The sequence below is a fragment of the Podarcis gaigeae genome, assembly GCF_964106915.1.
Source record: "Podarcis gaigeae genome assembly, chromosome: 13".
Lineage (NCBI taxonomy): Eukaryota > Metazoa > Chordata > Lepidosauria > Squamata > Lacertidae > Podarcis > Podarcis gaigeae.
This window is the reverse complement of record NC_139689.1, coordinates 10,844,554-10,870,900: the sequence shown is the minus strand read 5'-3', so window position 1 is coordinate 10,870,900 and position 26,347 is coordinate 10,844,554. Positions and strand designations below refer to the sequence as shown.

At 41.1% G+C, this 26,347-nt stretch overlaps 1 protein-coding gene across 1 annotated transcript in view; it reads right to left on the bottom strand.

The window, feature by feature from the left end:
* The window catches only part of LOC310830751 (vomeronasal type-2 receptor 26-like), a gene marked incomplete at both ends in the record, with an annotated part of 47,920 nt that extends 21,573 nt beyond the window's left edge, over positions 1–26,347 (bottom strand). Inside the window, 6 exons of the mRNA XM_083710591.1 lie at positions 5,162–5,389; positions 9,987–10,278; positions 10,335–10,342; positions 20,021–20,248; positions 25,139–25,430; positions 26,172–26,347. Coding sequence (XP_083566717.1) covers positions 5,162–5,389; positions 9,987–10,278; positions 10,335–10,342; positions 20,021–20,248; positions 25,139–25,430; positions 26,172–26,347 — 1,224 coding nt within the window. The remainder of the gene's footprint in view (positions 1–5,161; positions 5,390–9,986; positions 10,279–10,334; positions 10,343–20,020; positions 20,249–25,138; positions 25,431–26,171) is intronic.

The following is a 26,347-nucleotide window of genomic DNA, read 5'->3' as shown; positions in this document are numbered from 1 at the left end:
ACAAAACCTAACTATCCTAGAATATCCTGGGGTGGTTCTTTGTGATGGCAATAACCAAAAAGTTGAAGCAGGTGTTCTTTACATAAACAATAAAGATTTATTTTTAAAATAAGGTAGTATAATATAAGTGGAGAAACTTAGGTTACTTCAATAATAATATGCTAGTTCACTTTAATTCACTTTCAGAGGTTTGGGCTTTATAGTTCAGTCCCTTTCTAAGGCGGTACTTTCCTTCAGTTACCCACCCCTTTAACAAATCCATCTCCTGAGGTACTTTAAGTAATAGTCTTAAGGGCTCACCCCCCACAATCCTTCACTGGGTTTTGGGCATCTCTTCTTTCCTCAGAAGGGTATCTCCCCTTCAGATTAGTTGGAGACCTAAGTAGACTCATCTCTTTCAGCTCCTCCTTCTCTTCTGTTTTATTCCAGAACCAGCTCACTCTCCTCAACACTCTTTATATTTCAACCTGACTCCTATCCTATCTCCCTACCTAACTCCCAACCTCTCCAGCCTCCCTCCTCAACCACCTCAACTCAACTCCCCTCTTAACCACACTCTAACTCCATCTCCCTCGAAATCAGCTCCTTTTAAACTCTCCCTGGAACCACAGCCAATCATAGGCTGCCGTTCTTTAACCATTTGCTGGCAGGAGAAAAAAGTAAAAAGAAATACTTGGGACCATTGTTTCTGTCACAACAGAAACTACATTTTACAAGGACTGGAAGAAACACCACGGACAGAATAACTGCCACACACAGGAAGAGCAAGGATATAGTTTGAGTGCCTCATTTGTAGTTCTATAAATCATTTAATGTGTCAACACAAATAGAAGTTATTAATATTGCAGTTGTTGTATAAGGGATTATTATTTTGACCGGAATATAATAGAAATTAAAATGATTCTGGAATGCAGAAATAAAGGAAATCATCAAACCAGCACTTCTAGCGTGTGGGGGGGCACCTAAATTATATGATTCAGTATTTGAATAATTAGTATTAGTACTATAATTTGGTATTGATATAATGAGGTTATTATTGGCTGGTAATTGAAAATTAATAGAAAACATTATAAAAGAAATAGCATAAATAGAGTTTAGAATTAGGGTTACAGGGAACCAGACAGAGGGCCTTCTCGGTAGTGGCGCCTGCCCTGTGGAATGCCCTCCCAACAGATGTGAAGGAAATAAGCAGCTATCTTCTCTTTAAAAGGCATCTGAAGGCAGCCCTGTTTACTGAAGTTTATAATATTTAATGCTGTATTGTTTTTAACACTTGATTGGAAGCCGCCCAGTGTGACTGGGGAAATTCAGCCAGATGGGCGGGATATAAATAATAAATTATTATTATTATTATTATTATTATTATTATTATTATTATTATTATTATTATTATATAATCAAGTTTAGAAACAACACATCTGTATTCTTAAAGATGGGCTTACTTGAGATATTCTCTGCCACCACTCTTTCATTTCAAACTGGTTAGAAGTATAATTCAGAAAAAAAGTTTTGTCCTATTAGTGTTAGTAATATCCAATGTGTTTTCCTCCAGATAATGTTGCATATCTATGCTACTTTTCTTTCTTAAAAATATTTAAAAATCAAGGGAAATGTCTGATTTAAACTTCTCCTTCTATTCATCAGCTGCTTTGTGGGTGAGAGATAAAGAATGTAGAGCCATCAACTATTTCACAATGTTTTTTGCTTCTAGTACCCTGTGTCGTCTTCAAGATGAATTTGCAGATTCCATGAAGTAATTGATAAGAGACTTTTTATTAAAAATCATTCATACAGTACATGTACAACACTGAACAACTGAACCTAACCATTTCTAAATGAAAAGGCTTAGAGTTTTGCTATTAAGATTCCATTTGCTTTAAATATACAGTAATACATGACAGGGATGTATGGATGCATGACAGGGATGTATGAAGGGGTAGTAACTCTAGCGGGGAACAAGTCGTGCTCCTTCTGGGGTAGTTTGTCTACCATTGACGCCCACCCTGCGCTCAGTTCTCACATGTGGCTCCTAGAAGTTTTCAGCTTGCAACAGCAGCCACATCCCATGAATCAGATACAACTGGCTGGCTCCCTAAACCAGGTGAGGGCAGCCAATGGGCCTCAAATCCTCAGTCTGTTAGGGAATTTCTCTGCATGCAAAGACAGGATATAGCAGATGAGAGCAAAAGTGGGCCCAGTGCTCACAAAGGTGGCTACTGCAGGTGTTGTAGAGGGAAATGAGGGGCAGATGGGTCTGATAAACCTAGGAAGGGAGCCCACCTAGGAGAAAGAAATTTTGAACCTAAACCTCCACTGCTTTACAGCATTACACATTTGTGAAAAAGGCTTTGGGACTACAACCTGAGGAAAAATCTGAACCCATTGCCTTTGGGACATCTTTGGCAGACAAAACAGTTAAGGAGCAAACTCTACAAAGATCCAGAGTAGGGACCTGGAAAGTGATACCAGCCAGCAAGTCCCAACAGAACCACAAATTCCACTGTCATTTATACCTTTCTTTGTGTTAGCTGCTCTTTGTTGTTCAGGTCAGGCCTCACCACAATAATGTAGCATTTAGGGGAGAAAATGCAACCCAGCAACCCAGCACCAGAAGCAGAGATGGAGAAGATCTCCACAGCCACCATGTATTTTCCTCTGGTGCTCAGGTAGGTTGGAATGAAGGAGAGCCAAACACTGCAGAAGACCAGCATGCTGAAGGTGATGAACTTGGCTTCGTTGAAAGTGTCAGGCAACTTCCTGGCTAGGAAGGCCACCGTGAAGCTGACAGTGGCCAGGAAGCCCATGTAGCCCAAAACACAATAGAACATGGAGACTGACCCTTCATTACATAGAAATATGATTTCTTCAGGCATTGAGTGCATGTCCACATCTGGGAATGGGGGAGAGGTTGCCAGCCAGAGGACACAGATTCCTACTTGGACAATGGAGCAGGAAAATACAATGGAATAAGCCAGTTCTTTGCCTAACCATTTCCTGATATTGGATCCTGGTTTGGTAGCCATGAATGCCAAAACCACCAATATGGTTTTGGCTAAGATGCTGGAGAGGGCCACAGAGAAGACAATGCCAAAAGCAGTTTGCCGGAGAAGGCAAGTCACCATATTAGGTTTTCCGATGAACAACAAAGAAGAGAGGAAACACAAGAGGAGGGAGATAAGGAGACCATAGGTGAGGCTTCTGTTATTGGCTTTTACTATAGCTGTATTGCGATGCTTAATGAAGATGCCAAGCACCACAATTGTGAACAGAGAGAATAAAAGTGCAAAATTTTTTGAAACAATGGTCAAGCTTTCATCAAAGGCTAGGAAGTTTGGGATCTTAGGAATGCATAGATACTGGCCGCTGTTTGGATACTGATCTGCTGGGCAACTGACACATGTTTCCATGTCTGAAAATACACAAACAATGTGTGACAATTTGAAGTAATCAAAAGTATTCTTATACATTTCCTCATCACTCATCCATTTAGCATAGTGTTTACTACGTCAGAATGTATAAGACCTTCAAGCCCAAATGCTTTTATTAAACAACCTAATTCTTAGAGGAGAAAACACCTTGTCCACCCAAATTTTCTAGAAGTTGGAGGGGTTGCATATATTAGTTTCTACGTAAAAAAGAATTCTTCAAGGTATTTTAAAGATTATAATATATTGATGTTATCTATAATCAATGAGAACAACACATCTGTTATTTTAAGCCTTATCTCCTACAGCAGTTCATTGTCAACAAAATTGCCAAGATCCCAGAGGTTCTGCATTATCTTAAGATTCCATCTCTCACCTTTCTCATTTGAAATCATTCCTTCTGGACATGGATCACAATCATAGCAGCAAAACTTCTTCCCCTCCTTCTTTTTCTTCCCATAACCAGGATGGCAGTTGGCATTACATAGAGAAAGCGGTGGCACCTATCCAAAGAGATAGGAAAAGTTTAATATTAAGATATTGTTTTGGGGAATTTTTCAAATATCCAATTTCAGATGATTAAATAGGAGTTCACATGGTGTTCCTTTTGTGGTGGCTCAATGAATTTAAGGTAACCAATTATAGTAGTTCTGCTCCTACCTGCAGGGTCACTACATGCAAATTATCCCATGACTTTTAGGTTGTGGTGTCCTGTTAGGCCCCATTCTGCCTCCTATGGTATTTATCACCTATATGAAACTCTTAGGAATAATATTATGATGATGATTATTATTATTATAGGAATAATAAGATCTGGCACATGGCATCATCTGTATGCTGATGATATGCAGTTCTACCTTTCCATTTCATTAGAATGAAAGGAGGTACTGAAGTTATTTGACAGGTTTCTGGAGTGAGTGATGGATGGGATGGGGGCTGAATCCTTATCACAGAGAAGTGCTTTGGGTGGGTGGTTCCTACACCTGCCTTGTTCTGTGAGGGGTTGCATTCCCTTTGAAGCAAGAGATCTGGGAGCACTCCCTGATTCTTACTCATCACTAGAGTCTGAAGTATTTTTTGGTGCTAGCTAGGAGTCCTCCACCCACCTTGGACCTATTCACCAGCTACAACCACTCCTAGGTGTATATATCCTGAACTTGCTTCATACAAAATCAAGAAAATTATGAAGTTCATTCTCAACCCAAATACTGATACAGCCAGCTTAGTATTTAATCTAATTCCACTAACTGGAGAACTGCTTCATGGATTTCATAAACAAGATGATGCTGGACTCTCTGATAGCCATTGCTCCTTCTTAGTGGGAGATGTCTTCTGCACATGTTGCTCATTTTGATATTGTGGCTCATTTGTTTTTGTACTGATAGACCTTGCAGCATTACTTAAAGGACAATATTTTCTCCTGGATGGCTTATTGACATGAAATAAACAAAAAGGGAATGTCAGTATCACATGTAATGTAATACTATGTACAAAGAAAAGCAAAATTGAAGGCCAACAAGCACAGCTTCAGAGGCTGAAGGTGCAAACATACAGGAAAAGTCACTCTTTCAAAAAGAGTATGTCTCCATCATTAAAGCACTATCCATCTAGATATGAAAACTATATATGAAAAATAAGCTATATTAAATAATAAATTTCAAAATTATTAATGCATGAAATGCTTTTGTTACATCCCATTCTGTGGAAAACCAGGGACTGTGCCATTTTTTCCATACCTGAGTGAAGTCTCTGTGCCATTTGATTTGGTCCTCCTTAATGGTGAGCTCTTTGCCCGGAGGGGCCTGAGGATCCAGCCTTCCCACTTGGACTCTGATGTATGATCTATTTGGGAAAGTGACCAAGTTGGTAATATCAAGGCCAGCCGCTAACTCTCCATATTCATTTAATGTAATTTCATCCCCAGCACTGTTGTTGAATGAGATTCTCTGCAGGAATGAGTAGAGCTAAGAGGAAGAGCATAAAAAGGTCTATAAAACATTTGAATAGTCTGATTAAGATTGTTGAATAGCTTTCCTAGACAGAATTAATTCCTTTTCCTCTAGAAGTTGAACACTTCAGTCCGCAATGGAGAGGAGGAGGGAGAAAAGCAGAGTCTACAGACAGCGATGACACAGTTGCTAGCCTCTTCTGGGGACCTACCAGTGAGTACAGGTTCGGGGGCCAGAAACCCCTGGCAGTGGGTAGACAGGGAAAGATGGGGTCTTCCAGGACATGCCCAAGCAGTGGCGGCCACTCAAATGCAGAAGCCAGTGCCTGGCGTGGGGGTTCTGCTTGTGCTCACTCAGAATTATGTAAACTGGGGCACGGGCCCCTGGCCTCCATCCTTACACCACTGAGTAACTGGACAGGTAAGAGAGACAGAGAGAATAGCGGAGGGATGTGGTTGGCACAACTTCAGTTACATGTAGTTTTTGGAAGTCTGTTGCTTGTGAAAGCCTGTGTCATCTAAAGTGTGTGCAGTATCATTATAGGAAATATTCTAATTCCCATCTCTGATAAAAATTTCTAAAGGTTTATTTTTTAATTTCTTAAGTTTTATTCTTTTATTTCTTTACTGATAAGTAAATGCCTACTCAAAAAATGTACCAATGCAGTGAATGCTTTTTGAGAGGGAACAATACCTGCCAAGGATCTGCATACTGAGGAGAGAGTTTTCCCTTAGCATCTCTTCTGTTGCGGATGGTTCCAGCCAAGTGCATGCTATTTAAGGCATGTGCCAAAGCATAGACAGCATTATAAATACTGTAGCTGTGGCCAGTCATGCTCATTTCAAAATATGGTGCAGGAAGGCTCTCCAGCATCTCCTCTCCAGTACACACAGTTTTTGAGAGAGTAGAATTTGAAAGTGAACAACTGAATGCATCTTCCCAGAAATCTTGAATAAAACCATCTGTCTCTGTCCAATGAGGATATACACTCTGAAGAAAGTCTTTAAAGTTGTGAATCTCCTTGACGTGAATTGCAAAGGATATAGCACCATGGAGCATTCGTATATTAACATTAATTTTTTTTTGAAGGCTATATAATATGAAATCAATTTGGGTAGTTGTGATCCATACTTTTCCTTCACGTGACTTCTTTTGAGGAAATAGTAGCTGATATAACTCCATTGTGCTTAAAGCAACTGACAACCATATAATAAATCTACTTTCTCCGTATACAAGAACTGCATTGGCTCTGCTGGTTATGAAAGTTGGTAACAAAATCTTTATGTCCACCATTTCTTGTAAGTTAGTATTATCACGTATATTGTGTTTAAATCTTTCTGTGAATGCTGAACAGATTCCATTCTTGAAAAGCATTGGCTCAATGTTTTGCAAGAAACGTTCTCCAACTTCATTAGCTGGAGTCATGAGCCCAACCCATTTCCATCTGAAATGCAGAAGTAACTGGACAATTCCCTGAAACTGAAGGTCTTCATTGGGGACCATGCGGTAAAAGGAAGAGAACTTGGTTCCATAATTTATGGGGTGTTCAAATGAACCATATGAAATCTGGAAAAAGCAAAAGCCAAATGTTTCCAAATGGAAACAAGAAATCATGATATCCCAAAAACATTTGTATATAAACACATGCACACACACACACTAAAATATTGAATATATATTGAATCTATATCCCAGGTTTACCAAGTTTAGGGAGAGCACCAACCCCAGCTTATATAGGAAAACACAGATAACCTTGCTCAATGTTTTCTGTTGATATTTATTATTATTATGGCACCATTACAGCTTTATTCTTGTACATATTGATTGTATCCAAGAATAGGGGAGCATTTGGGGGAGGAGCTTCCAGTGAGATGCAATGGAGGATTGCTGAATTCCATCACCGCTGTACGTTCTGGAATCAGAGTCTGAGATGGGAGTAATCAGCCACCCTACACTCCTCAGGCTGGGGAGTGGCAGCTCATCCACAGATCTCCCAACACCTGGCCCCAAATTCAGAAGGAAGAGGGGAGGCTGGGGGACGCTTGATGGACAGCCTGGAACATTTCTTGGCAACTCTCCAAAGTCGCCTCCATTTAGCAGCAAGCTTCCAGTTCTTAAGAAGAAAAATTGGATTTAAGTTTTGAACATGATCTGAGCGAAGGGGGAGAAACTACTCTGCTGATTAATTCAGCCACTGAGGTGCTAAAAAGGATTTGAACGCAACAAGGATAAACATCTATGTAGACTTGGTATGTTGGAACTGAAGGGGGGGGTTCAGCCTTCTTTATTATTATATTTCATTTTGCTTTCTTATATGGCAAAATCCTCCTCTGAAAGAACCAACTCCCTGATTATTTATAGCAAGCGAGACTGGAGAGGTGGTGTATTTGGTGATATAATATGATTCTAATAGTCATTAACTGTGTGGAAATAACAATTATTCAAAAGTGGAAAACCAAGTTCAAAGTATTCGACTTCAGATATATTTGGAAGAGGATAAGGATTCAGCCCCCATCCCATCCATGACTCACTCCAGACACCTCTCAAATAACTTCAGTACCTCCTTTCCTTCTAATGAAATGGAAAGGTAGAACTGCATATCATCAGCATACAGATGATGCCATGTGCCAGATCTTATTATTCCTATAATAATAATAATAATCATCATAATATTATTCCTAAGAGTTTCATATAGGTGATAAATACCATAGGAGGCAGAATGGGGCCTAACAGGACACCACAACCTAAAAGTCATGGGATAATTTGCATGTAGTGACCCTGCAGGTAGGAGCAGAACTACTATAATTGGTTACCTTAAATTCATTGAGCCACCACAAAAGGAACACCATGTGAACTCCTATTTAATCATCTGAAATTGGATATTTGAAAAATTCCCCAAAACAATATCTTAATATTAAACTTTTCCTATCTCTTTGGATAGGTGCCACCGCTTTCTCTATGTAATGCCAACTGCCATCCTGGTTATGGGAAGAAAAAGAAGGAGGGGAAGAAGTTTTGCTGCTATGATTGTGATCCATGTCCAGAAGGAATGATTTCAAATGAGAAAGGTGAGAGATGGAATCTTAAGATAATGCAGAACCTCTGGGATCTTGGCAATTTTGTTGACAATAAACTGCTGTAGGAGATAAGGCTTAAAATAACAGATGTGTTGTTCTCATTGATTATAGATAACATCAATATATTATAATCTTTAAAATACCTTGAAGAATTCTTTTTTACGTAGAAACTAATATATGCAACCCCTCCAACTTCTAGAAAATTTGGGTGGACAAGGTGTTTTCTCCTCTAAGAATTAGGTTGTTTAACAAAAGCATTTGGACTTGAAGGTCTTATACATTCTGACGTAGTAAACACTATGCTAAATGGATGATTGATGAGGAAATTTATAAGAATACTTTTGATTACTTCAAATTGTTACTCATTGTTTGTGTATTTTCAGACATGGAAACATGTGTCAGTTGCCCAGCAGATCAGTATCCAAACAGCGGCCAGTATCTATGCATTCCTAAGATCCCAAACTTCCTAGCCTTTGATGAAACCTTGACCATTGTTTCAACTTTTTTTGCACTTTTATTCTCTTTAATAACAATTCTGGTGCTTGGCATCTTCATTAAGCATCGCAATACAGCCATAGTCAAAGCCAACAACCGAAGCCTCACCTATGGTCTCCTTATCTCCTTCCTCTTGTGTTTCCTCTCTTCTTTGCTGTTTATCGGAAGACCTAATATGGTGACTTGCCTTCTCCGACAACTGCTTTTGGCATTGTCTTCTCTGTGGCCCTCTCCAGCATCTTAGCCAAAACCATATTGGTGGTTTTGGCATTCATGGCTACCAAACCAGGATCCAATATGAGGAAATGGGTAGGCAAAGAACTGGCTTATTCCATTGTCTTTTCCATTGTCCAAGTAGGAATCTGTGTCCTCTGGCTGGCAACCTCTCCCCCATTCCCAGATGTGGACATGCACTCAATGACGGAAGAAATCATATTTCTATGTAATGAAGGGTCAGTCTCCATGTTCTATTGTGTTTTGGGCTACATGGGCTTCCTGGCCACTTTCAGCTTCACGGTGGCCTTCCTAGCCAGGGGTTGTGGTGCTCATCTCGCTTTATTGGCCAAGGGAGCCGACGTACAGCTTCCGGGTCATGTGGCCAGCATGACTAAGCTTCTTCTGGCGAACAAGAGCAGCGAACTGAAACGCCGTTTACCTTCCTGTCGGAGCGGTTCCTATTTATCTACTTGCACTTTGACAACCTTTCGAACTGCTAGGTTGGCAGGAGCAGGGACTGAGCAACGGGAACTTACCCCGTCACGGGGATTCAAACCGCCGACCTTCTGATCGGCAAGTCCTAGGCTCTGTGGTTTAACCCACAGCACCACCCCGTGTCTCATGCCTCCTTTACATACCTGGCAGCTTTACAGCAAAATTCTATAACATCTATTACAAACAAATGGTCCATGTTACACACATTGTTGGATATGCATATTATACCCCTTTTACTTTGTCTATTTTCCCACTCCATATTTATGAATCAGTAGATTCCTAATGCAAGGACAGCATGAAATCTCTGTTTTTCAAAATCCATATTCTACCTGTGGAATCTTGAAAAGACCTAAGATATTTGCCATGCACCAGGAGGTATCAGAGCTGAGTCCCCCAATGACTCCTATGACATTTTTCTGGATGCCACACCTGTAGTTGGGAACAAAGTGACGTGATTTAAAGAGCAGGTCCAGGGTGTTTCGGTAGGTCATCTTTGAATCATAATAGCTATCATAGATGTGGAAGCCGAGAGAGACATTGGGCAACATCCTGGGATTCTCGTTGATCTCATCAACAGCAAACACCAAGGCCAGGATTTGCTGGTAAAACTTTGTCACCACCCTGCAGATGAAATAAGAGTGGGGAAATTAATCATAATCTAGGTATGGGAGACTCACCTGCGTGCCTATCGAAAGAAAGGACAAAGCCCGCAAAGTTTATTTACTTAAAAGGCAGTCTCATAATACTGTGTCATTAAAAAAGCCGTTGAACATTTCTTCGATATCTTCAGCAACCCGTGTTTGTTTTCACCAGCTGGAAAATTTGGGTATCATCAACAAAGTTGAGTACAACACTTTTGGCTATATGTTTCTCCTAGGTTTTCATTCCTTTTCTCTTTCTCCTACTCTCTTTTCCATCTGTCAACATTGTCAACACCCTGCAAATGAAGTGAGATTTTGTTTGATGGGGAAATTAAACAGTGCTCAGAATCTAGATAGGAGAGATTTACCTGCCTGCCTATAAAGAGAGGATGAAGCCAGCAAAGTTTATTTACTTATTTGGGCAATCTAAGAATACTGTGTTTGTTTTCAGTACCTTGAAAATTTGGGTATCATCAAAAAAATTCAGTACCGTTCCTATTTTTTTATTCCATCTCTTTTCTCTTTCTCCTACTCTCTTTTCTATCTCTCTTTAAACAATTAGAATCAAAAAAGCTTATAGTTCATTGAGAGTATGAACACAGCCTATATGCACAGAGATTTCTAATAAAATCTCTCGAAACATTTAAAAAATAAAGTTCTAAAGCTATCCCCCCCAATCAATCATATCAGGAATAATTAAAATAATATTAATCAGTGGTTACTTACAGTGGGGCATCAATGAAGTCCTGGGAAGGGTGTTTCTTGAAGGATAATTTGGGGACTATGTAATAAATATGAGATGCCATTGCACCAATGACGAGGTCACCTGGCTCATGCCACTCGTGTGGAACATGAACAGGATTATTAGTTGTGCATTTAGCACTTTGTACTTGGGACACTATATTGGGGAGCAGCAGAAGCAGCAGGAGCAACATCCTGATGGCAAATTCCCTTGTCTGCATGGACTCCCCTGCTTCTCTCTACAGTATTATTCCTCTCCTCCACCTGATCTGAACAAGACAAATGGCAGCTGACTCTGTCAATTTGATACTTTATGGGACATGTAGCCACCTTATCGTTAGCTTGAACATTGTCACAACAGAATGCCTTAGATACCAAATAAGATGCAGTGGTTTGATATGAAAGAGGAAAACTGATAACTGATAAGTAACAGAGCCCTGCCTTGTTGTCTATGGAGCACAGAGGAGCATATAATAATTTCAGGCTTGCTTGTTGATTCTTTATTTCCACGGTGACATCCGGAGGTTCAGTCAGGTGGATTGATTATTGTAATTTTAGTAATGATAGGGGAGAGAATCAGTTGTGCAGTTTTTTTGGATTCTATGGCGCATCAGCAGTAGGGGAACTGCCAAAACATTACTATTATTATTTTTAAAATACATATTTTTATCGATTTACCAATATTGTTCCAATAGCAACCTCATTATAACAATACCAATTTTATCTAATTAATGCAATTATGAATGCCAATTAGTCAAATGTCAATTATATGATTTAATTAAACGTTTCCCCTTGCATGCTAAATTTGATGGCTTCATTCTTCATTATTTCTGTGTTCCACTATGTTGATAATTTCCATTGCATTCCATGCACATATAATAATCTCTTATATAATGGCTACAGTCTTGTGATTTCTATTTGTGTTGGTATATTAGGTAATTTATAAACTTTCAAGTGAGGAATTTTAAATGTAGTCCTTATTCTTTCCTGCTTGTGACAATTTCCCCCCATGATGTTTTTCCCCGTTCATATATGGTGCTGGATCCTTCATTCCTGCAACTGTTGATATTTCCCATCATGCCCTGGGAGAAGGGTTATCCCACATTTCCCAAAAGTCACTGCATCGCTTTGTCCTGTGATTTGGCTTCCAGTAAAGAAGCAGTGTTCACCATTTTTTCCAGCCTAGGAGGAACGGTCTGAATCCAGACTGCAGATAGTGAATCCAAAAGGATTTATTACTGCAGCTAGTAGACAGGAATCCGGATCTGCCAATGTAATTATATTTGTAACATCACAAAATCATAAGCAAGGAATGAACCTACAAGGTCAGCAGGATGTCTAGAGTTGAGCTGGCCCCATCCTTTCCCCGCTTCCTAATTTGTTACTACTGTGGTATCCATCACTCTCCCACCTATGTAACACTGATCAAACATAGTTTGCCATCCTATTAACTGAATGGTGGTAGCAATTCTGAATAGCATCCTTGCCTTATCAAGAAGAGGGGACACTGGATTATAGCATCAATAGACCAATGGGATATAGGATCCACACAAAGCATGATGGAGAACAGCAACAACTTGGAAAAGATGGATGCGACAAACTTGGCACCTCAGTTACCACTCAAGCCCATGTGTCCGCTCTCTCTTAAATATATTGCCCCCACCTCACCGAACAACCTTTGACCCGAAGGCTTAAAAACAAAACCTCACTATACCAGGGGGATATTTGTGAGGGGGATAACCAAGAAGTTGGAGTCTCGGGGGTGGGGGCGCTAGGGGCGCATTGGAAGATGGCCGGCAATACCATCTCTCCAGCTCACACGAGGAAATGAAGAGGCTGATATGGGAGTATGCAGCCTCCCTTGTCACCCCAGCGAATGGGGGGACACTGCCTTCACCTGCAGTGCCGATAAATCGAAAGATGCAGGGGGTGAGAGCACTAGGCGCACAGCCCTAGTGTGGGTTCTCGGCTCTCCTGGACGCTGTCTCCGATAGCGCACCTGGTTGCAGCAGCTCAAAATAAACAATTAGAGAGCAGCAAATGCAGATGTTTCGAGTGAAGAATGGGAGTTGAGACTGCTATGTGAAGTGTGGAACTGTGTGGAAATGAATTACTAATCAAAGACATTGTTTTGTGGAATATCTGGAAAGGAATGAAAGGCCTTTGGAATGACGCAGTTATAAAAAGAGACTCGCTAGGAAGCAGGCCTGGTTGCAAGGTTTACGATCGAGGGGGAGGAGACCATGGCTTTGTTATCATATTGGACTGTGAGTTTGACCTGGCAGAACCCCCTAAGAAGATTGAGGAGAGAGTGACAGGCCTGCAAGGATTAATGGGCAGACTTTAAGAATGTTTTGTATGGAGTGATGAAATGGCGTCTATCGATTTGAATATGGCTCTTGGAGGAATGGAAAATCTACACAGGACTATAACAACGTTTGTTTTCAACCCGCTTGTGGAGACTATCAGAGGTCACAAAGAAAGGATTATATGATAGCAAGAAGATGAGGAAAACAATAAAGAGAAGATTGGACAGAACTGTGAATACTATTTGGACAGAACTGTGAATATTAAAGCAGCAGCAATAGTGTTGTTTGGATCCCTTTCTGAGCTCGAAGCATGGGTACCCCCAACAAAAAATTAAAAATTTGGCTCTGTATAATTTGGAATTAATGTGATTTGATTGGTTTGTTAATTATATTATATTAAAAAAGAAAGAAAAAGAAGTTGGAGTCTCGAGCAGGTGTTCTTTAAATAAACAATAAAGATTTATTTTTAGAATAAGGTAGTATAATACAAGTGGAGAAACTTAGGTTACTTCAATAAGAATACACTAGTTCACTTCAATTCGCTTTATAGTTTGTTTCCTTTCTAAGGTGGTACCTTCCTTCATTTACCCACCCCTTTAACAAATGCAGCTCCTGAGGTACTTTCAGTAATAGTCTTAAAGGCTCACCCCCCTTCCTTTACTAGAATTTGGAAGTCTCTTCTTTCCTCAGAAGAGTCTCTCCCCTCCAGATTAGTTTGAGACCTAAGCAGACTCATCTATTTCAGCTCCTCCTTCTCCTGCCTCACCCTCAGTCTCCCAGAAAGATTTGGTCCTTTTACTTTTGCAGGACAATACACTCAGTCCTTCACTGTACACTCAGAGTGGATGTTTTATTCCAGAAGCAACTCTCCCTCCTCCACACTCCTATCCTATCTCCCTAACTCACAATCTCTCCAGCCTCCCTCCTCAACCACCTCAACTCAACCCCCCTCTTAACCACACTCTAACTCCATCTCCCTCGAAGTGTGTTCCTTTTAAACTCTCCCTCCTGGAACCACAGCCAATCAGAGGCTGCTGTTCTTTAAGCATTTGCTGGCAGGAGAAAAAAGGAAAAAGAAATACTTGTGGAACCAACTTTTCCGTCACAATAGGCACAACATTTTACAAGGATTGGAAGAGACACCACGGACAGAATAACTGCCACACACTGGAAGAACAAGGATATAGTTTGAATGCCTCATTTGTAGTTCTATAAATCATTTAATGTGTCAACACAAATAGAAGTTATTAATATTGCAGTTGTTGTATAAGGCATTATTTTCACCGGAATATAATAGAAATTAATAAGATTTTGGAATGCAGAAATAAAGGAAATCATCTAGCAATGGGGTGGGGCACCTAAATTATCTGATACGGTATTTGAGTGATTAGTATTTGTATTACAATTTGGTATTGTTTTAATGAGGCTATTATTGAATGGTAATTTAAAATTAATAAAAATTATTATAACAGAAATAGCATAACTAGACTTTAGAATCAACTTTAGAAACAACACATCTGTATTCTCTGAAGCCATTTGGCTTATTTGAGATATTCCCTGCCACCACTCTTTCAAACGGGTTAAAAGTATAATTCAGAAAAAAGGCTTGTCCTATTAGTGTTAGTAATATCCAGTGTGTTTTCCTCCAGATATGGTTGCATATCTCTGCTACTTTTCTTTGTTAAAACTATTTTAAAAAAAGGGGGGGGGAATGGCTGTTTTAAACTTCTCCTTCTTCTGTTCCTTAGCTGCCTTGTAGGTGAGAGATAAAGAATGTAGAGCCCTTAACTATTTCACAATGTTTTTTGTTTCTGGTACCCTGTGTTGTCTTCAAGATGAATTTGCAGATTACACGAAGTAATTGATAAGAGACTTTTTATTAACAATCATTCATACAGTACATGCACAACATTGAACCACTGAAATTAACCATTTCTAAATTAAAAGGCTGAGAGTTTTGCTATAATGATTCCATTTGCTTTAAGTATACAGTAATACATGAGGTTATGGAGTGTTAGGGAGGGGTAGTAACACTAGCGGGGACCAAGTCGTGCTCCTTCTGGGGTAGTTTGTCTACCTCTGATCCCCACCCTGCACTCAGTTCTTACCTGTGGCTCCTAGAAGTTGTCAGCTTGCAACAGCAGCCACATCCCATGAATCAGATACAACTGGCTGGCTCCCTAAACCAGGTGAGGGCAGCCAATGGGCCTCAAATCCTCAGTCTGTTAGGGAATTTCTCTGCATGCAAAGACAGGATATAGCAGATGAGAGCAAAAGTGGGCCCAGTGCTCACAAAGGTGGCTACTGCAGGTGTTGTAGAGGGAAATGAGGGGCAGATGGGTCTGATAAACCTAGGAAGGGAGCCCACCTAGGAGAAAGAAATTTTGAACCTAAACCTCCACTGCTTTACAGCATTACACATTTGTGAAAAAGGCTTTGGGACTACAACCTGAGGAAAAATCTGAACCCATTGCCTTTGGGACATCTTTGGCAGACAAAACAGTTAAGGAGCAAACTCTACAAAGATCCAGAGTAGGGACCTGGAAAGTGATACCAGCCAGCAAGTCCCAACAGAACCACAAATTCCACTGTCATTTATACCTTTCTTTGTGTTAGCTGCTCTTTGTTGTTCAGGTCAGGCCTCACCACAATAATGTAGCATTTAGGGGAGAAAATGCAACCCAGCAACCCAGCACCAGAAGCAGAGATGGAGAAGATCTCCACAGCCACCATGTATTTTCCTCTGGTGCTCAGGTAGGTTGGAATGAAGGAGAGCCAAACACTGCAGAAGACCAGCATGCTGAAGGTGATGAACTTGGCTTCGTTGAAAGTGTCAGGCAACTTCCTGGCTAGGAAGGCCACCGTGAAGCTGACAGTGGCCAGGAAGCCCATGTAGCCCAAAACACAATAGAACATGGAGACTGACCCTTCATTACATAGAAATATGATTTCTTCAGGCACTGAGTGCATGTCCACATCTGGGAATGGGGGAGAGGTTGCCAGCCAGAGGACACAGATTCCTACTTGAACAATGGAGCAGGAAAAGACAATGGAATAAGCCAGTTCTTTGCCTACCCATTTCCTCATATTGGATCCTGGTTTGGTAGCCATGAAAGCCAAAACCACCAATATGGTTTTGGCTAAGATGCTGGAGAGGGCCACAGAGAAGACAATGCCAAAAGCAGTTTGTCGGAGAAGGCAAGTCGCCATATTAGGTTTTCCGAGAAACAACAAAGAAGAGAGGAAACACAAGAGGAGGAAGATAAGGAGACCATAGGTGAGGCTTCTGTTGTTGGCTTTGACTATGGCTGTATTGCGATGCTTAATGAAGATGCTGAGCACCAGAACTGTGATGAGAGAGAATAAAAGTGCAGAGGAAGTTGAAACAATGGCCAAGTTTTCATCAAAGGCTAGGAAGTTTGGGATCTTAGGAATGCATAGATCCTGGCCGCTGTTTGAATATTGATCTGCTGGGCAACTGACACATGTTTCTATGTCTGAAAACAAACGGTGCACGACAATTTGAAGCAATCAAAACTATTCTTAAGAATTTCCTAATCAGTAATCCATCTAGCATAATGATTTCTACTTTAAAAGGTTTAAGAACTTCAAACCCAAATTCTTTTAACCTAGTGGCATCAAAAGTAAACCTCATGAATCCTATCTGGAATTTTCTACTTGGAGGATATCTTCTCTTACAGCCCCCCTGCTTTGTCTTAGAACCACATAAACTGTACAGCAAATTAAGAAATTACAGCTGAAATCTTAGGAGCCTAGAAAGGCAAGTTAAATGAGACTTTCAGCCTCTTGGCAAACAACCTAATTCTTAGCGGGGAAAACACCACCACACTAGGGTGTATTTCACCCTAAGTTTGTAGAGGTTGGAGGTATAATATATAATAAAAAAAATATTCAAGATGTTTTAAAGATAAAAATATATTGCTGTTATCTATAAACTATTAGAACAGGACCTCCATTAATTTAAGCCTCCTATCCTCAACAAAATTGCCAAGAGCCCAGAGCTTTCGTAATATCTGAAGATGTCATCTCTCACCTTTCTCATTTGAAATCATTCCTTCTGGACATGGATCACAATCATAGCAGCAAAACTTCTTTCCCTCCTTCTTTTTCTTCCCATAACCAGGAAGACAGTGGGCATTACATATAGAGAGGGGTGGCACCTATCCAAAGAGACAGGAAGAGTTTAATATTGTTTTGGGGAATTATCCAGCATCAGGTGCTTTAACAGTTGCTGTTCTAAGTATCATACAAACTTAAGAAGATTTCAGTATTCATACCTGGACCATCCAACCTTACAGCTGTGTTAAAATTTGCTGTGATTTCACCCTGGCTTTGATGGAGTCACCACCTAACGGCATTTGCTTCAAGAAGTTCACATGGTGTTCTTTTGTGGTGGCTCAAGGAATTAAAGGTAACCCATTATAGTGGTTCTGCTCCTAATACAGGGTCACAACAATAAACTAGCACTAGGAAATCATTGAATGACCTTTGATTGTGGTGCCCTGTTAGACCCCATTCTGTCTCCTATAGTATTTATCATCTATAGGAAATCCTTTGGAATAACATCCTAGGATCTAGCACATGGTGTCATCTGTATTCTGATGATGTGAAGTCCTACCTTTACATTGCGTGGACAGGCGGAGTCCCCAGATCCCACGCGGTCCCCCCCGTCATGTGGAATAACGACTCAAGACAACATGCTATGGGATTAAATTGGCCACAACTTTATTAAATTTCAAATGTGGGTAGACCTTGGCTCAGGCATTGGGCGTTCTCCCTCCCCAGTCCCCAGCTGGGGACCTAGGGAGCATCAGGGTTATCCAGTGTGTGTGTGTGGGGGGATGGGCCGGCTCTGGAGAACATATGTTCAAGCAGAGATAGCCACCCTCGTTACGCCGCCGCCGCAGGGTAGAGCAATGACGACCTTTCGGCGTAAGGTCAAAGCCTCCCTTCAGAAACCCCTTTAACGGGGAACCCTGGTATTGCCGCCGCAAAGAGGAAGATGGACAAAGGCCAAGGCCCGATACCGCCAAAGTTGTGATGTTTTGCTACGGGAAAGGCGAAACCTGCCAATGCAGGGAAATTCCTTTCTGGCCCTTTAACAGCGACCTTAACATAGCAACGCCCGCATACCTGTGAAGAAAAGCTAACCTGCAAAACCTGTGAAGAAAAATTAACCTGCAAAATAAGACATTAACTGAGGGTGGGTAGGGCGGGAGAAGCTCTGGAGCCAAGTGAGGATTCCCAGGTAAGATCCTCCCTCTATTGTGTGGGCAGGTAATCCCTCCCCTACCTGGCCTGGTCTCCTTGGCAACGCTCCCCCCAGGTGGGATTGGACAACTGACTGAGGTAGGCGGAGACCTCTAGGTATCCCACCTGAGGGAGGCAAAGCCAAGCCTATGCTGTTGGAGCCACTTCAGATCTAGGGGCTGTGCGTGTCCACGCAAAGGGCGCCCCCCGTTTTAAGCGGGGAGCGTTCATTCCATCTGAATGAGAGGAGGTGGTGAAGGTGCTGGTTTGGTGTCTGGAGGCAGTGATGGAAGGGATGGGGAGAGAGAAATGCTTTGGGTGGGTGGTGCCTATGCCACACCTGTTCTGGGAGGGGTTGCATTCCCTTTCAAGCAAGAGGTCAGGGAGCACTCCCACCTTAGACCTACTCACGTGCTACAACTGGCCCTAGATGCATGCACTCTGAACTTAGCTTCATACAAACTAAAATTTCATGATGTTCATTCTCAACCCAAGTAGTGATACAGCTAGCGTAGTCTTCAATCCAGTGCCACTAACTGGAGAATAGCTTCATGGATTTCATAAACAGGAATGGTGGATGATGCTGGACTCTCTGATAGCCATTGTTCCTTCTTAGTGGGAGATGTCTTCTGCACAGGTTCCTCAATTTGGTATTGTGGCTCATTTGTTTATGTACTGATAGACCTTACAGGATTTCTTAAAGGACAATATTTCTCCTGGGTGGCTTATTAGGTAAAGGTAAAGGGACCCCTGACCATTAGGTCCAGTCGTGGCCGACTCCGGGGTTGCGGCACTCATCTCGCTTTATTGGCCGAGGGAGCCGGTGTACAGCTTCCAGGTCATGTGGCCAGCATGACTAAGCCACTTCTGGCGAACCAGAGCAGTGCACAGAAACGCTGTTTACCTTCCCGCCGGAGCGGTACCTATTTATCTACTTGCGCTTTGACGTGCTTTCGAACTTCTAGGTTGGCAGGAGCTGGGACCTAGCAATGGGAGCTCACCCCGTTGCGGGGATTCAAACCGCCAACCTTCTGATCGGCAAAGTCCTAGGCTCTGTGATTTAACCCACAGTGCCACCCACGTCCCTGGCTTGTTAGCATGGAATAAATAAAAAGGGAATGTCAGTATCCCATGTAATGCAATATTATGTACAAATGAAAGTGCCATTAGCAAAACTGAAGGCCAACATGAACGGCCTCAGAGGCTGAAGGTGGAAACATACAGAAAAGTCACTCTTTCAAATAGAGTATCTCTCAATTAAAGCACTATGAAGCACTTATTTTAAGCCATATTTAATAGTGAATTTCAAAATCAATAACGTATGAATTGCTTTTGTTACAATGCATTTTGTGGATAACCACAAATTTTGGCATTTCACAGATTGCGCCGTAATTCCCATACCTGAGTGAAGTCTCTGTGCCATTTGATTTGGTCCTCCTTAATGGTGAGCTCTTTGCCCGGAGGGGCCTGAGGATCCAACCTTCCCACTTTGACTCTGATGTATGATCTATTTGGGAAAGTGATCAAGTTGGTAATATCAAAGCCAGCCGCTAACTCTCCATATTCATTTAATGTGATTTCATCCCCAGCACTGTTGTTGAATGAGATTCTCTGCAGGAATGAGTGGAGCTAAGAGGAAGAGAATCAAAAGGTCTATAAAGCATTCCAATAGTCTAATTAAGATTGTTGAATAGCTTTCCAAGATGGAATTAATTCCTTTTCCTCTAGGAGGTAAACACTTCAGTTCACAATGTAGAGCATCCATATTTCAGTTGCACATTCAGGAGGAGGTGGAAATCATGAATCTGTGTCAATTCAGCATTTGACAGACTTCCATAAAGATATTATGAAGGAGAGTTGAGCCCCTAGACCTGCTTGCTTGGGACCTGATCCGTGACAGGGACAGAATTTGAGAAGTCATGTAAGAGAAGCAATGGGAACTCATGTTCTCAAAGATAGGAATGCAAGATGAGAACATCTGACTGAACCTTTCCTTACTTTATAGAGCAGAGCTGAGCATAGTGTCATGGGCTTGCTGGATGCAGAGGAGTGGCAGGAAGCAGCAGCTGGGGAATCCCCAAGGGACACCCCAAGGAAAGGAGGCTCAGAACCGGGGATTGATGGTGGGATGACAAGGAGTGGTCAGTGGGCGAAAAGGGAGCAGGCTGGGAGGAAGAGGTGTCAGAAACAGAAGAGGCAACAGGGTTAAGGGAGCAGGAATACGTTGAAATGTATAAATATTGAACAAGATTGGAACAAAGGTTGGAAACTGCTGAAATCAATTGTCTGAAGGAGAGCACAGAAAAGGGGGATGTGAGGAAGTCAGGAAAGAGGGTAACAGAAATAGTAAATGCAAGTAACAATTTTCTGTTCTTCTTTTTTATGTTGTTTTTGACTTTGTTTGTTTTTTCCTTTTTGATTCTTGTTTTGATGGTTGTGTTTGATGTATTTTTCTTGGTTTTTTCTTTATTATTTGTTATGAAAAATTTCAATAAATATTTATATATATATATAAAAGACAAGGAGTGGTCAGTGACAGAAGAGGGAGCAGACCGGGAGGAGGGGTTTTTGGAAACAGAAGAGACAACAGGGTTATGTGAGCAGGAAGAGGTTGTGACAGACAGCAATCCAGTCTCCGAGGCAGAAAAGGAGGCTGGAGAGAAGGGGGCAAAGGGGCAGAGAACAGATGGTTGCCAGGCCAGGCTCCAGGCCCCATAGAAAACTGGTGGCAGGCATGCAAGGAAGGAAGGAAGGACTGGGTACTTGGGGAGGAGGACTGCCAGGATGTCCCTGGGTGTTGACCTCTCCCAATGGGCTGCTCTTCTGCCCTCCTCCCCCATTCTACACCACTGGGTAATTGGAGAAGGTCATAGAGACAGAGAGATTTCCGGAGGGATTTGGAGAGGTAACAGAGATTTTCAGAGTGTGGAGGAAGAGGTGGTTGGCAGAGCCTCAGACTGCAGAATAGCTCTGAAACACAAGGCATTATCATTGCAAGGCAGTTTCCACACTGGAAAAGACGTTGGAGGTGCTGGACTTCTTGAAGGATAGGACGTCTGTGAGTGCTGAGGCATGCAAATTTGGCCGCAACAAATCCAGCATCCAAGTCATCAATGTTCATGAGAGGGAGAAACATGGGACTGTGGCAGCACTGACTGCAAATTTGACCAGCCAGGGGGACAAGGCTTTGGTGAAGCAGAGATGGCACTGAACTTATGGGTGGAAGATATGAACTGGACATTGGTTTCTGTGGATAGCAGCATCGTAAACCAAAATCCTCTGATCCTCTAAGACCACTCCCAATCATTCACGGATGAGGACCAGCTTGCCAATGGAATTTAAAGCCAGCCCAGGTTTGCTTAACAGCTTTAAGATTTGCTTAAACCTGAAGAATGTCTGAATGACAGGGGAGGCTGTATATGCAGAAAAAGAGGCTTCCAAAACGAACCCTGCACAACAAGCCGAACACAACATCTGACTGTCAGTCAGACCCTCTGGTGCTTTTATCATATGAAGAATCATTCAGTGAGGGAGAAGAAGAGGAAGAGGAGGAAGAGGAGGAGGAAGAGGAAGAGGAAGAGGAAGAGGAAGAAGAAGAGGAAAAGCCACATTTGTCTCTCACCGGTAAGTGAAGCAGTTTTTTAAAAATAGCTTTAAATTGGTTTTCTAGAAGTTATTCTGGCTTTACATGAGTCTGCTTATATGTGTGATGGCCAGGAATGTGAGTTAACTGTTATCGTTGTTGCCTGGTTAGATATGAAAGCTTGAGTCATGTAAAGTCAGTTCAGTATCACTATGGGAAATATTCTAATTCCCATCTTTGATACAATAAAATTACTTAAGGTTTATCTTTAATTTCTTAACTTCTATTCTTTTATTTCATTACTGATAATTAAATGCCAACTCACATAATGGATCAATGTAGCGAATGCTTTGTAAGAGAGAACATTACCTGCCAAGGTTCTACATATTGAGGAGAGAGTCTTCCCCCAGCATCTCTCCTTTTGCGGATGACTGCAGCCAAGTACATTCTATTTAAGGCATGTGCCAAAGCGTAGACAGCATTATAGATACTGTAGCTGTGGCCAGTCATGCTCATTTCAAAAAATGGTGCAGGGAGACTCTCCAGCACCTCCTCTCCAGTACAAGTGGTTGGTGAGAGAGTGGCATTTGAAAGTGAACAACTGAATGCATCTTCCCAGAAATCTTGGATAAAACCATCTGCGTCTGTCCAATGAGGACGTATACTCCGAAGAAAGTCTTGGAAGTTGTGAATCTCCTTGGAGTGAATTGCAAAGGATATTGCACCATGGAACATTCGTATATTAATAGTAAATTTTTGAAGGCTATACAATATGAAATCAAGTTGGGCTGTTGTAATCCATACTTTTCCTTCATGTGACTTCTTATAAGGAAGTAGTAACTGAGTTATCTCAATTGTCTTTATAGCACTTGCTAACCATATAATAAATCTACCTTCTCCATATACAAGAACTGCATTGGCTTTGCTGGTTGTGAAAGGTGTAAATGAAAACCATGCATTCAGCGTTCCTACTATGTTACCGTTATAATGCACATTGGGTTTAACTTTTTCTGTGAATGCTGAACAGAGTCCATTATTGAACAGCATTGGTTCTATTATCTGTAAGAAACGTTCTCCAGCTTCATTAGCTGGAGTGATCAGCCCGACCCATTTCCATCCAAAATGCAGAAGTAACTGGATTATTCCCTTGTACTGATGATCTTCATTGGGGACCATGCGGTAAAAGGAAGGGAACTTGGTTCCAACATTTATGGCTGGTTCAAATGAGCCAAATGAAATCTGGAAAAGGAAAAAGCCAAACATTTCCAAGTGTAATAAAAAACTAATGGTATTCCAACTACCTTGAATATAAATATAAATCCTATATATCCCAAATATATGAAGCTTAGGGACAGCACCAACCTCAATTTACATAGAAAAACATAGACAATCTTGCTCTATGCTTTCTGTGGATATTATTATTACTATTATTTTTATATCACAGTTTCATACTTGTGCACATTGATTCTTTTCAAGTAGAGGGAAGAAATTATCATTGCTTATTTTAATATACCAATAAATGAATGACTGAGGTGGAGATAGAGCAATAGAAACTGTTCCTTTGCTCTGTAACCTTTACAGTGGTTGTAGAGATTGAATCATAGAATCATAGAGTTGGAAAAGACCACAAGGGGCATCGGGTCCAACCCCCTGCCAAGCAGGAAACACCATCAGAGCACTCCTGACATGGTTGTCAAGCCTCTGCTTAAAGACCTCCAAAGAAGGAGACTCCACCACACTCCTTGGCAGCAAATTCCACTGTCAAACAGCTCTTACTGTCAGGAAGTTCTTCCTAATGTTTAGGTGGAATCTTCTTTCTTGTAGTTTGGAACCATTGCTCTGTGTCCGCTTCTCTGGAGCAGCAGAAAACAACCTTTCTCTCTCCTCTATGTGACACCCTTTTATATATTTGAACATGGCTATCATATCCCCCCTTAACCTCCTCTTCTCCAGGCTAAACATGCCCAGCTCCCTTAGCCGTTCCTCATAAGGCATCGTTTCGTAGCTTTTGACCATTTTGGTTGCCTTCCTCTGGACACGTTCCAGTTTGTCAGTGTCCTTCTTGAAATGTGGTGCCCAGAACTGGACACAGTACTCCAGGTGAGGTCTGACCAGAGCAGAATACAGCGGCACTATCACTTCCCTTGATCTAGATGCAATACTCCTATTGATGCAGCCCAGAATTGCATTGGCTTTTTTAGCTGCCTCGTCACACTGTTGGCTCATTTCAAGATTGGTTGATTCTCCATCTGCTAAGAACTCTCCTGGGAAGATCTCCATAAGATTATACATGTTATTATTCTCTGACCACAAATAACCACATTATTTAAAATATCAGTAAAATAAAGAATCACAGAATCATAGACTGGTCGGAAAGAATAAAACAACTAAAATGAAAAGTAACTATACAGCAGAACAACATAATATTGCTACTACCATATAACTTTCCAGAATGACAAATGTCTGAACAATAACAAGAAAACCGTGTTTTTATTTAACTTCTGAAAATGAGCAATGCTAAATAAAACCATACTTCCCCAGGAAAGGAATTTCATAAGTTTGAAGGGAAGGGAAATTCTTAGTTACTGCGTCCTGAGTTATTTATGCATTTGTAAGGTAGTGTCAACAGCATAAATTGATACTGGTAGCTCAGAGACATGCAGTGTCTTTCTGGACTGATTCAATACGAACCATTTAGATGCCTCATTTGCGAACCTAGCACCTGACAGCAATCTTCTATTACATCTATTAGACACAAATTGCCCACATTGTTAGATATGCATATTAAGCCCCGACGCCAATTATATCCACATTTTGCAGTCCCCTTTTACTATTTCCATTTTACCATATTTATGAAACAATAGGTTCCTGCTGCATGGAAACGAGAAGAGTGAATTATGGAACGAAATACCCATTTTTCAAAATCCATATTCTACCTGTGGAGTTTTGAAAAGACCTAAGATGTTTGCCATGCACCAGGAGGTATCAGAGTCAAGTCCCCCAATGGCTCCTTTGACATTTTTCTGGATGCCACACCTGTAGTTGGGAACAAAGTGATTTGCATTAAAGATCAGGTCCAGAATTGTTCGGTAGGCCATCTTTGAATCATAATAGCTATCATAGATATGGAATCCCAGAGAGACATTGGGCAACATCCTGGGATTCTTGTTGATCTCATCAACAGCAAAGACCAAAGCCAGGATGTGCTGGTAGAACTTTGTCATCACCCTGCAAATGAAATGAGTTAATGTTTAATGGGAAAATTAAACAGTGCATATTATCTAGATATAGGAGAAATTCACCCACCTGCCTATAAAAAAGGGCACAGCCAGCAAAATTTATTTGTTTATTTAGACAACCTTTATATAATACTGTGTCAATAAAAATATATTAAAGTGTTTTCTACAGCTGCTGCAAACTTCATCGACATCTTCATCAAACCATGTACTAGGACCACAACATCTTATTGATGATTTCTTACAACCAGTTGAGACCCCATGACTGTGAAATTAATTTTTTTGCTCATCACTTTGCACTTGCTTACAGTCAATTGCATTTCCCATTTTCCTGCCCATGCATTCAGTTTATCATTTTGTTGCTGTTTGCAACCCATGTTTGTTTTCTCCACCCTGGACATTTTGGTATCATCAGCAAAGTTAAGTACCTCACTGCTTGCCCATTTGTTCTTCATATGTTTTTATGCCATCCCTTTTCTCTTGCTCTTACTCTCTTTTCTCTCTGCCTTTATAGACTTAGACAAAAAAGCTTAATGTTCGTTGCCATTAAGCTTTTGTGCATAGCCTATGTGCATGGATATTTCTAATAAAATAGTGTGTGTAGAAAATCCTTCCATTCTTTTTCTTAAAAAAATTCTAAAGCTTTTTTCTCCAAACCAATCAAAAGTTTTTTTTCCAGTCAGCCATGACATATAAAGAATAAATAAAATAATATTAAGTACCACTTACTTACAGTGGGGTATTAATGAAGACCTGGGAAGGGTGTTCATTGAAAGAAACTCTGGGTAATATGTAATACATATAAGATACCGTTGCACCAATGACAAGGTCACCAGGTTCATACCACTCATTTGGAACATGAACAGGATGGTTTGTTGTGCATTTAACACTTTGTACTTGGGACCCCAT